At 57.1% G+C, this 12,336-nt stretch overlaps 1 protein-coding gene across 1 annotated transcript in view; it reads right to left on the bottom strand.

The window, feature by feature from the left end:
* KSR2 (kinase suppressor of ras 2) overlaps window positions 1–12,170 on the bottom strand; it is a 100,011-nt gene extending 87,841 nt beyond the window's left edge. The window contains exons 1-4 of the mRNA XM_014959513.1: window positions 12,120–12,170; window positions 11,678–11,818; window positions 10,715–10,865; window positions 2,132–2,636 (exon numbers count right to left, since the gene is read on the bottom strand). Coding sequence (XP_014814999.1) covers window positions 2,132–2,636; window positions 10,715–10,865; window positions 11,678–11,818; window positions 12,120–12,170 — 848 coding nt within the window. The remainder of the gene's footprint in view (window positions 1–2,131; window positions 2,637–10,714; window positions 10,866–11,677; window positions 11,819–12,119) is intronic.
* Between the last annotated feature and the right edge of the window lie 166 nt (window positions 12,171–12,336).

Below are 12,336 nucleotides of genomic sequence, written 5' to 3'. Positions count from 1 at the left end.
CCCCTTCCACTCTGGCCCTGCCTGAAGAGGGGGAGATGAGGGTCTGGCACCTGGGGGCACCCCACAAAGGCAGTGCATTTTAACCCTTATGTGCTCCAGCCGGGGCTGCCTGAGCATCGCTGCCACCTCCAGAACCAGGCAGGAGACCCAGACCTCCCCCTGCTGCCACCACATCCCTCAGGGGACTCTGCCCAGGCTTCTGGCACAGTCTTATTTTCTAAGAACCCCCCCTAAATCTGAGAACAAACACTGCAGCTTGTCCCGGGGCTCCTATTCTGGGAGGCTAGCAGGGACCAGCCACGCTCCATCCTCTGCATCCTTGGGGAGAGGAGATGAGTTGGGATGGAGCCCTGAGGAGATGATGCCCCACAGCGACCACCGGTCCCCTCTGCCACCCCACGCTGAGGCTGAGGCAGCAGAAGGGTTTTCTGAGCGCAGCCACCAAAAGGGCTGAGAGGAGATGGAGAGGGAGCGTGTTGCTGCCTGGGAGCCCATTCCCTGCACCGCAGCATCCTCTGCCGGCACTGGAGCTGCAGAGCAAGAGCGGTGGGAAGGAACCGTGGCGTGGCCTGAAGAGCCTTCTGCAAGCACCAGTAGGGCCGGAAAAGATACTGGGGAGGTCTCCAGAATACAAAACGTGGTATACAAAACATCCACGTTTCATAGAATAGAATCATAGAATGGTTGGGGTTGGAAGGGACCTCAAAGATCATCGAGTTCCAACCCCCTGCCCTGGGCAGGGACACCTCCCACCAGACCAGGTTGCCCAAAGCCCCATCCAGCCTGGCCTTGAACCCCTCCAGGGATGGGGCAGCCACAACTTCCCTGGGCAACCTGTTCCAGTGAAGTTTCAGCCCAAAGGTGATCACCCCCATCTTGGGCTCGCACTAATGCATGGTTCTTATGGCTGGATGGAGCATCCTCACACTGTGGCTGCAAAATCCCATCGTCTGACCCTTTGTGCCACCAGGGCAACGCTCTACCACGTGGGGGCTTTGCTGAGTGGTGACCGTGGACCCTCTCAGTGCTCCCCACCCTCCCAAAATGAGGTCCCTTGGGGAACAAAGTAGACACCATCCCAGCAACATCCCCACTGCCTGCTAGAGCTACAAAGAGCTTTTCTACCTCCAAAAAAAACCGAGACAGACCCCCAGAATTTAGGGGTTTTTTCCAAAGGAGCCGGGACAGGTGTGCATCATAGAATAGAATAGAATTAGAATCATAGAGTTGCCCAGGCCGGAAGGGACCTCCAAAGGCCATCTAGTCCGACCTCCCCACAGTCAGCAGGGACACCCCCAACTAGACCAGGTTGCCCAGGGCCTCATCGAGCCTCTCCTTGAATATCTCCAGGGAAGGGGCCTCAACCACCTCCCTGGGCAACCTGTTCCAGTGCTCCACCACCCTCACAGTGAAGAACCCTCTCCTCATCTCCAGTCTAAATCTGTTCCCCTCCAGCTTGAAGCCATTGCCCCTCGTCCTGTCACTGCAGGCCTTTCTAAACAGGCTCTCCCCAGCCTTCCTGTAGGCTCCCTTCAGGTACTGGAAGGCTGCTATTAGGTCTCCCCGGAGCCTCCTCTTCTCCAGGCTGAACAACCCCAGCTCCCTCAGCCTGTCCTCGTAGCAGAGGTGCTCCATCCCCCTGATCATCCTCGTGGCCCTCCTCTGGACCTGCTCCATCAGGTCTATATCCTTCTTATACTGAGGGCTCCAGACCTGCACACAATACTCCAGGTGAGGTCTCACCAGAGCAGAGTAAAGAGGAAGAATCCCCTCTCTGGACCTGCTGGCAACGCTTCTTTTGATGCAGCCCAGGATGGGATTGACCTTCTGGGCTGCAACTGCACCCTGCCTGCTCATGTCCAGCTTCTTGTCCACCAGCACCCCCAAGTCCCTTTCCTCAGGGCTGCTTTCCAATACCTCACCCCCAGTTTGTATTGGTGGCGAGGATTGTTCCGGCCCAGGTGCAGAACCTTGCATTTGCTCTTGTTGAACCTCATGAGGTTCACCTGGGCCCACCTCTCCTGTCAACCCGACCCCGGGGGGCAACCCACTTACTTGGGGGTGTGTCCTCATGAGGTTCACCTGGGCCTACCTCTCCTGTCAACCCAACCCTGGGGGGCAACCCACTTACTTGGGGGTGTGCGCCTCGTCCACGCGATGCCCCAGCTGGAACTCGTGGGACTTGCTCCGGTGCAGGGCGGTGAAGCCAGGGATGAGGTGGATCAGTTTGCGGGAGGAAGGCGGGGGGGTCCCGGGGGGCTTGAGTTTATTCCTCCGTCGCACGGGCGGCGTCCCCGGGGGTGTCATGGTGGTGACGATGTTGGGGGTGCGTGGAGGGGTGTGAGCCACGTGCCGCTGGCGTGGGGAAGGTGGCAGGGAGCGGTGGCCGGACTCCACGGGTGGGCAGAGCCCCGGGTGACCCTCCACGGTCAGCCGGTCCACGTGGGTGTACATGGGTCCGTGGGGCGAGCCCCCGTGGCAGTGATGCTGCCCGCACTTGGGTTGGACCTTGGGGCTCTGCGAGAGGTGAGTCCTGCCCCACTGCCCCGGCTCCGGCTGGCACCCGGGGCTGTTCTCCTTCCCCGGCTCCGTGGTGGGCCACTGGATGGTCCAATCCTGCTTGGAGAGGCTGCCACCTGGGACAGAACACACAGAGATGGCCACGTGGTGGGGTAGAAGCCACACGGGCCCCACTCCAGCACAGCATCCCACCCCCCTACAAAGCACCAGCAAGAAGCTTCTCCGCATTCTGCATGTGTGAAGTCAAGCAAAGGCTTTGCAAGGGTTAAAAAGGTGCTTTGCCCACCTATTTCCCCACCTGAGGCTGAGCCCCCCCATGTGCTGAGCCCCCCACTATCACCCATCTTCCCACCACCCCCATCCCACCCCAAAACCCTCTCCCAGGCACAGGGATGGGAAACCCTTTGGTGCCCACCCATCTCACCCCTGCAACCCCCCCCCCACCGTGCCAGCCAGTTATCCCATTTGCATAAAGGAAGGGGGGGATAGGGGGTGTGTGTGTAATTAAGTGGGGCTCTTTTCCACTCCTAATTATTCGTCTCCACCAGCGCAGAGATGAGCAAAGGGCTGTCGGCAGCAACTTCAGAGCAATGAAGTGATGGACCCAATTCAAGGTCCCTCCGCCAACTCCTTTTGATCGCCTCTGCTAAGAAAACCAACATAAAACCCTAATCTCTTTATTTTAAAAAGGCTCCTTCCCTGTCCCTTTTTGATTATTAATTGCCTGGTCTCCTCTCTCCCCCCAGCCTTTTCAAGGGGAATGTTTTATTTCAAGCTCCAGAGGAAAAGTAAAAGAGGAAAGGGCTTCTGAAATGAAAGCTGCAGGACTGGATTGGAAAAAAAAACACAAAAACAAAAAAAAAACAACTCAGGAGGGGGGAAAGGGGGTAAGGAGGTTTCTTGAATCACTCCCTCAAAGCAGAAAATAAAATTAAAAATAAAAAAATTAAGCAAGTCCTATCCAGCTGCTTTTAGAGTTGCTTCTCCAGCTGCTACAAAAAGTCCTTCGACCCAGCAAGAAGCTCATTAAAAAGTGAACACCCTTCCTCATAATTTAATCAGGGCAGGAATAAGGCCTGCTGTAGGGAGGCCTCGCCTCTGCCTGGATGGAGCTGCTGGTGGGTCTCCGAAGCCACCCCACACACGAGCCCCCCAAGTGGGGACACGGCAGGTGACAAGCTGGAGCGTGTCACACCCCACACACGGCCCCCGAAAATGTTCCACCCCCCATCTTCACCCACATGCCAGCAAAGCTTGACCCAGTGCCACCAAGTTGGGCTGTCCCCTTGTCCCCAAGGCCACCGGTGGCCCACCTCGAGGTCCCCCCCAAGGCCACTGCTCAGCAGGGCCATAGGTGAGAGGGGACACAACAGCCCTCCCACAAACCCTGGCCCCCCTGTGGTTAATTACCCAGCAGCCAGGGATTTGCAAGCCGGCATGCATGTATGCAAATCAAGGCGCTCCCCCATTGGTTGCTCTGTGTGCATCGATTTACATAACTCAAAACTGCCCGGATGCTGCGGGCCCCAGCAGCATCCCCACTCTCCCACCCCAGCAGTAATTAGCAGCGGCTAACGAAGGAGGAGAGAGCCAAGGCTGCTTCCCCGCCAGCCTGGTGGCATCGCTGGGGCCCCCCCCCCCCCCCAGTTGCCTGCTGTCCCCTTCCACGCCAGGCTGTGTCGTAACAGGACAAAAATAACCCGTTCTGGGGCTGGTGGGTGCGTCAGGGCTAAAAATACCCCGGATTAAGCTGGGAAAATGTATTTTTCAAGGCAGGGTTGCTCACACGCGCGCTGCAGGTAGCGGGGCCTCCGCTTAACGAGAGGCGCTTAAACGAGAAGGCGCTGGGAGGCAAAAATAACAACAACAACAGGAAAAAAAAATAATAAAAAAAATCCCCCAGCTCTTCTTCTTCCCGCAAAGCGTGTTAAATGCTTTCGGATTTGGCTCCCCCCCCCGGGGAGTCCTGCTCTGCCAGAGCAGATTCCCAGTCGGAAAAGCAAAGGAAGAGCCCACACAGAAGCAAAACTCCCCTTTGCCTGGTTGTCCCCAAGCCCTGCCTGCCTCCACGGCCACCTGCTTACTCATAAAAACCCATTGGTTTTATTTAGGTAGGGACTATTAATTGTGTATTGAAATGAGTACCGGCTACAGCTGCCCACTGCCCCCCCTGAGCCACCTCTTCCTTCCCAGTTGCCACCCAGCCCTGGCCACCAGTACAAAGGGACTCCCCCCTTCCTCCTTGGCCAAATTTGGCTTCATTAATCCCCTCGGCCGCTGCCTCCCTGCTCAGCTCAGCCTCCTTCACTCCACTCTACTTAATTAGGGAAAGCAGCTTTTTTTTTTTTTCCGAAGCACTCCGTTAAAATAAACAAGCAAACAAACTCCTGGGAGGAGGAGGAGGAGGAAGAGGAGGAGGGATGCAGCTCGTACATCCAGAGATGCGGAGGGACAGCTAAATGTCACCAGAAAAACTGTTTCCCCCACACACACCCTGTTCCAAATGACCAATAGTGAGTTTTGCTTCTATTTCCCAAAACAAAAAGTGCTGGGAGTGATTTGCTGCCCCTTAAGGAGCTGGGGGCTGTGGGTCTGTACCCCGAGTACCCCCACACCCCGGCTGCTCCTCGGGGGATGCTGCAATCGCTCTTTTTCCATCCCCAATGGCATCTCCAACCAGAGCAAGATCTCAGGGTGCTTTACAGTGAGGGACCCCCCCCGCCCAGCTCTCCTAGCACCCGCATCCCAGCAATTCCATCCTTCCCGTGGGGCAAAAAAACCCCCCCATCACCCCATCATCCCCACCCCACACTGAAGGGATGGCTCTGTGGGCAGGGGACACCCATCACCAGGCAGGACCGACTCCATGAACCCTTACATCATGCCAAGCTTCCAAATTTGCCCTAAATGAGGATTCTCACTGCTTTTTTCACACCCCCCCCCTTCTTGCTCATAGCCCTGCCTGACCCCACACCATCCCCAAGCCACCCGCAGCCCTCCCAGGGCCAGAAACACTCAAATACTCAGCTCCAGATCATTTTCCCCCCCCTCTGCCCCCCAGGACAGCTATAACCTCCCCGTATAACTCACTAGTCACACGCCATCAACTCCTCCATCCACAGCGGCCCCGCTCAGCTCTTACTTAATATTAAATTAATCCCACTTCAACTCCAAACCCAACGCCTTGGCTGCTAATAAAACACCGCTGCCAACTGTAAGGTTTCACAGCCGAGAAAAATCCAATACAGACTTGTTAATGCAATAAAACAACGGCTTAATACAGGGCTGCCACTATATTTGATAAATATAACGTGCTTTTGGTTTATAAGGTGCTCTGGGGCTTTCCCTGCTGCTGGAGATGCCCCCAGGGTGCTGGGTTTGGGAAGGGGCTCCTTCCCCGCCATCAAACCCCGTCCTGGCAAAATTCATCATCATTTAAGCAATAAAAAGGCATCCTGCTTCCTCCCCAGCCCCCGTGCCCAGACAGAATCGGCCTGGGAAATTAGATGCCTCTAATTAACGACTCAATAAATAGAGATTGATGGAAAAGGTTAATACTGTACCTCATTCCTGCTTTATTAATACTAATCTTGGCTTCTAGAAATCGACCACTGCCGCGCTTACAAAGAAATTACATGGCGTTTTAAAGCAGCAGCAACTTGTTCATTACTCATATTTTCAGGCCAGGCCCATCCCTCGGTTTACAAGGAGCTAAAACACAGATAAAAAGCCACGTCCCTGGCAGCGTGGTACCTGTGGGGTTCCTTCCAGAGGGGCTGCTAAAACCCAATGGACCCGAGATCCCAGCACTGCATCCCGAGAGAACATCACTGCCACCACCACGTGCATTTCAACCCCCACTCTTGACCCCCAGCACCCAGACACTGAGCACCCAGTCGGCTCTTTGGGGCCGTACAAACCTCCTGGACACCCAGTTCATGGGATCCAGCTCCCATAACCCGGCTCCTGGGGGCTGCAAGGATGAAGGCAACACATCCAGCAGGTAATTTGGAAGGCCCTCAACAGAGGTGCGTCAGATGGAGCCTCAAAGCACAAGAGGACATCAAGGGGGCACACATAACATGAGCCAGGCCAGCTCTCAAAGTTGGCATAGACCTTCCTTGCCCAAGCTTGTAGAAAGGGCAAGGCTGGTGGCCAGTCATGGAATCATAGACTTGTCCAGGCCGGAAGGGACCTCCAAAGGTCATCTAGTCCAACCCCCCCGCAGTCAGCAGGGACACCCCCAACTAGACCAAGTTGCCCAGGGCCTCATGGAGCCTCACCTTGAATATCTCCAGGGATGGGGCCTCAACCACCTCCCTGGGCAACCTGTCCCAGTGCTCCACCACCCTCACAGTGAAGAACCCTCTCCTCATCTCCAGTCTAAATCTGTTCCCCTCCAGCTTGAAGCCATTGCCCCTCATCCTGTCACTGCAGGCCTTTGGAAACACGTTCTCCCCAGCCTTCCTGTAGCCCCTTCAGGTACTGGAAGGCTGCTATGAGGCCTCCCCGGAGCCTCCTCTTCTTCAGGCTGAACAACCCCAGCTCCCTCAGCCTGTCCTTGTAGCAGAGGTACCCCAACCCCCTGATCATCCTCGTGGCCCTCCTCTGGACCTGCTCCACCAGGTCCATATCTTTTCCATACCAAGGGCTCCAGGCCTGCACACAATGCTCCAGGTGAGGTCTCACCAGAGCAGAGTAAAGCAGAAGAATCACCTCTCTGGACCTGCTGGCAACACTTCTTTTGATGCAGCCCAGGATGCGGTTGGCCTTCTGGGCTGCAGCTGCCCACTGCCTGCTCATGTCCAGCTTCTCGTCCACCAGCACCCCCAAGTCCCTTTCCTCAGGGAAAAGGTCCCTGAGATATGGCACATGGAGGGATGGAGGGGAGCCCAGTGTTGCCTTATTGCACCCCAGATGGGAACCTGCAGCCCCATTCCTGCCCAGCCCCAGTTGCCCCCAGGCACTGTGGACATTGCCACCGTACCAGAAACGCTCTTCTACCAGTTCCCCATCCCCACAGCCCACCAAAACACACTGCCTGGACCACGGTGCATCTCAGACCCCAGCCCTGAGCAGCTGGGAGGGGTGATCTGCTCCCACCACCCAACTGCAGCTGGAGAGCATCTCGCCCTGTCCTGCCAAGAGGTACCACTCTCTCACACACACACACACCCCCACAACCTGCAGAAGAGGGGCAGGGGCTGTTCTCCACCTCTCCCAGGGGTCAAAAAGCAGAGGGACCACTGAGACAGGGCCATTTGTCCAGGCAAAGGCTCAGGGAAACACCAGCGCAGAGGCAGGGGACACACAACGGTGACAAGTGGGACACAAGGAGACCATCTGCCAACCCGGGTGAAGATTTCTCCACCCAAATCCTTCAGAAATTCAGGGAGATTCGGTCTCCTCCGCTGCACAGAGGATGCCCACTGCATCCCTCAGGCTGGCAGGGGCTCTGTGATGCCCCAAGCTGCTTGTCACCTCCCTGTCCCCAAGGCTTGGGCTGTCCATTGGACAACATGCCCAGGGCAGAGTGGGAATGGCCTCTGCAGCATCTCTAGGAGGCCAGAGGGATGAAACAGCAGCCTCTCACCACAAAGCCCAGCCCACAGCCCCCCAGGAGTGGGGCGATGATGGATGGAGTTAAATGGAGCGCTGGGGAAGGCAAACAGGAGCGGTGCTTGGCAAACTTCCCCCCTGCAGGGAGCCAATGGACCACCAAGCCACGTCCTGCCGGGAGGGCTGGCAGCCCCATCACCTGCCCCATTAAAAAGCAAGTCGAGCGAGGAGCAGCATCCCACAGCCTCCCCCCTGCCCGGTCCCAGAAAATCATCCAGAGGAGCAGAAGATGATTTAGCATCTTCACTGCAGCTGCTGAGCCCAAGGCTGGTGTGGATTTTCCAAAGCACATGGTCCCACCAGGGCATGGGGGGGATTCCCTCGGCTGAGTGGAGAAGCTGGAAGGGGGGCTGAGCCCACATGGCGAGTCGGGCAGGATTTGTTTGCGAGGGGCTTTAAAAGTCAAAGGTGTTTAAACAAAGAGCAGGCTGAGAGCCTTCCCCAGGCTCCAAGGGAGACACCGATGCCCTTCCTCAAATAGCGGAGAGACTTTAGTGGAAATGGCAAAGGGAAGGAGGGCAGGAGCGCAGGCGGGAGGTGGATTTGGGGAGTTAAAGGGCACGGGGACACTCGTGCTCTGCAGGAAATGTCAGGCTGGGTTCAGCCATCCCCACCTCGCTGCTCCAGCACAGGGGTAGAAGGGGCTGGTGGGTCCTCTGCCACCGTCCACCTGCAGTGGCTGGCACCACCATGCTGTGGCACACCATGTGGTGCCACACGGGATGCCCAGAGACACCACAGTGACCACAAGGGGTGGATGGGGCTGGGACCCCTCCCGGGCAGGAGCTGGGACCCCCTGCCTGGGATGTGTCAGGCCACACAGCTGTAATGCAGGGACAGTGCTGGTCCCCAAAAAGCTGCCCCTCATTGAAATCACATCACCCTCCTCATCGCCAGTCCCATCCCCAAGGCCTGCCAAAAACCCAGCAGCTACATCCCAGCACAGCTCATCCTCTTCTCACAGGTAATTAGTGACAGAACGAGAGGGAATGGCTTCAAGCTCCAACAGGGGAGGTTTAGATTGAACATTAGGAAGGAATTTTTCACCCAAAGAGTGGTCGGGCATTGGAACAGGCTGCCCAGGGAGGGGGTGGAGTCCCCATCCCTGGCTGTGTTTAAGGGCCGTTTAGATGCAGTGCTGAGGGACATGGTGTAGGGGAGGACTTTGTAGAGTAGGGGAGATGGTTGGACTCGATGATCCCAAGGGTCTCTTCCAACCTAGACCATTCTATGATTCTATCCCCCATCTCCTGGGATGCAACAACCTTGGAGGAGCACCCGAGAGGGGACAGGAGACGGGCAGAGGGTTCCGGGGTCCCCAAACCCTGGGGGTCTGGCCAGACAGGGGTCTCCCTAGAGAAGGGTCCTTCCAGACCAGGACTACCAGTAGGCACCACAGCTAAACCAGCACCCTGCCATCACCCCAGGCTGGGACCAGGAACAGAGCCTTTGGGAAGGGGACAGTGGAGGCATTTAGGCTGTGAAATGGGGTTTCACCGTTCCCCCCAGCTGCTCCAAAAGGGAATGTGTCCCCCCCCTATTTTTCTGCTGCCCCTACACCCCCCCTGTGCTGGCACCAAAGCACCAGCTCCGTGGGGAAAAGCAGAATAGGGTCCCCATCGCACATGGGGAGGTGATGCTGGGCATCTCCAATAGAATATGGTGCTTTATCTCCGTGCTAGTGCTCACTGAATTAGCCAGCAGACTTAGCTTAAGTCTCCACAGCTCTTCTGTCAGCACTGAGTAATTTTCAGACATATTTCAGACATCCCATACCCAGTTCTGGGCTTCCCAGTTCAAGGAGGACAGGGAACCGCTGGGAGAGAGCCCAGCGGAGATGATGGACTGGAGCATAGACTCATAGAATGGTCTAGGTTGGAAGAGACCCTTGGGATCATGGAACTTGTTTGGTGTGAGGGTGGCAGAGCCCTGGCAGAGGCTGCCCAGAGAGATGGTGGAGTCTCCTTCTCTGGAGACATTCAAACCCTGCCTAGACATGTTCCTGTGGGACCTGCTCTGGGTGGACCTGCTCTGGCAGGGGGTTGGACTGGGTGATTTCCAGAGGCCCCTTCCAACCCCTTCTGTGATCCAGCATCCCCCACCTCTCGCAGCCACACACCCAGCCCTGGGGGAAGGGGACACAGGGCTCCTGCTCACCCTGGGAAGGGGTTTTGGGGACAGGAGCTTTGCTCCCCCGTCATGCTGAGTGACAAGATCTTGCTGAGCCTTTTCCCTAAGGCTGCTGGATGTGCTCCTGCAGGCAAGGGGGGCTGGAGGAACCTCATAAGAAACGCTGCCTCCCTGCAGAGAACTAACAACTCATCACTTCCCAGAGAAATGAGTCCCCCTGCACACTCCACAGCCCCAGGGATGCACCAAAGCGAAGATGTCCCCCATGGGCAGCAGATACCCAGTCACCCCAGAGGGATGCAGGAGCTCTGCAACCTAAGAGGGCTCTGCAAACACCTCCGATGTATTAAAGCCCCACTCTGGATGTCACCACAACAGGACAATGTCACTCACCCCAACTGGCCCGAGGGGACCAGGTTAGCAGGGACAAGAGTGCCCAACTCACCAGACTTGTGGACGCTGCGGAGGCAGGACAGGGAGGCGTTCAGGCGGGCACACTCCTCGCTGTTGGCCCCAAACTTCTCCACGGTGGCACAGACCTGGTCGTCGGTCATTTCCAGCAGCTCCTCCAGGCTCAGCTGCCCAGGGGCGATCTCCTGACGGGGAAAGAACAGGGCAGGAGTGAGGAGAGAGGACTAATTCATCCTGGAGCATCCTCTAAACCAGCACCTCGGGGCAGACAGATGAGAAGCTCTTCCCTCCTGCCACCCCATTTGGGTGACAAACCCAAAACAGTTCATTTTTCATCCCAGTTCACACAAAAAAACTCAGAGGGCACAGCTCAAACAGCTTTATCTCAGGCACATCCCTACCCAGGTCACTACTGGGACATCTGGGAGCACCATGACAACCTGAGCACACGCAGGGACTGGCACCTTCAGCACAGATTTTCTTCTTCCCTGGGGGACCAGCTGTTAATGGAGCACTTTTGGGTGCCACCCCCTCACTGCACCCATCACCTGCAGGAGCCCAGGACATAGTAGAAGGATGCTGTGGCTTTCTGTGGCACCGCCACGCTGTGAAAAGGACATGAGGGACCCCCACTGCGGGGGGACAGCACCTTCAAGGTACCCCAGGACCCATGTTCTTCACTGGGAGTAGCAACGGGGTGTCCTCACTGGTGGCTGGAGGAGACCTGTGGGGTGATCCTGGCCAGCATGTCCCACCACAGGCTTGGAGCATCTTTCCATGTGGTAGAACTACCTCGTCCCTCTGCTCTGGTCCTCTACCTCATTCCCCACCAGCCTGCCCCAGGCCCCATGGCTTCACACCAGTCTTCATCTCAGAAAAAAACCATCCCCTCACCTAGTTTTGCTCAAGGATCCTACAAAACACTACTGGAGAGGTTCGGCACCTCCTTCAGCGGGTCCTTCCTGCTCTGGGGAGGGGGTTGATGCCCAGCTCTTACCTCCATCACCTCCTTGCGGATGTCGACGATGCGGAACCAGTGCAGGAGCTGGGGGAAGCCCTCCAGCTTGGCGTTGCGCTCCTGCAAGGCCACCTTCCTCTTGCAGGACAGCTGCCGGCTGAAGTACTTGACCAGTTTGCTCTGGAAGAGAAGGTGAAATCCCCATGGGACCCCCTGCCATCACCCCCAGCCTGCCCCACGGCAGGAGAGGGACACGGGAGGGGTCCCTCTGCCCCAGCCCCAGGACACACACACCCCCTCTCACCCTCAAACCAGCCCCCCTGTTACCTGCCACCGAGCTCATGCAGCCAAGGGCCCCTTTGGTACCGAGCTGAGTGTCCAAGAGGGGCATTTCCCCCCCAAAAAAGCCCTTTCTCAGCTCCTTTATAAACACCAAGTGCTTCAGCTCTGAGGTCATTCTTAGGGGACAGACAGACCTCACCCCTGTCACCCCAGGGACCCCACCGTGGGTGGGCAGAGGACACGGGGGCATCGCTTCTCCCCCACACCAGCAGAAATCCCAGCACCCAAAGGATGGGATCACCTTCCCCATACCCAGGCTTGGTCCTGAGGGACCCCCCCGCCCCCCAGCATCACACAGTGCCAAGGCAGGGAGGGGGCTGTTTGCTCCTTATCCTCCCCCCACTGCCTCACCCGCC

Source organism: Calidris pugnax, unplaced genomic scaffold (assembly GCF_001431845.1).
Source record: "Calidris pugnax isolate Ruff unplaced genomic scaffold, ASM143184v1 scaffold413, whole genome shotgun sequence".
Lineage (NCBI taxonomy): Eukaryota > Metazoa > Chordata > Aves > Charadriiformes > Scolopacidae > Calidris > Calidris pugnax.
Note: the sequence above shows the minus strand (reverse complement) of the source record. Positions and strands in the feature narration are given on the sequence as shown.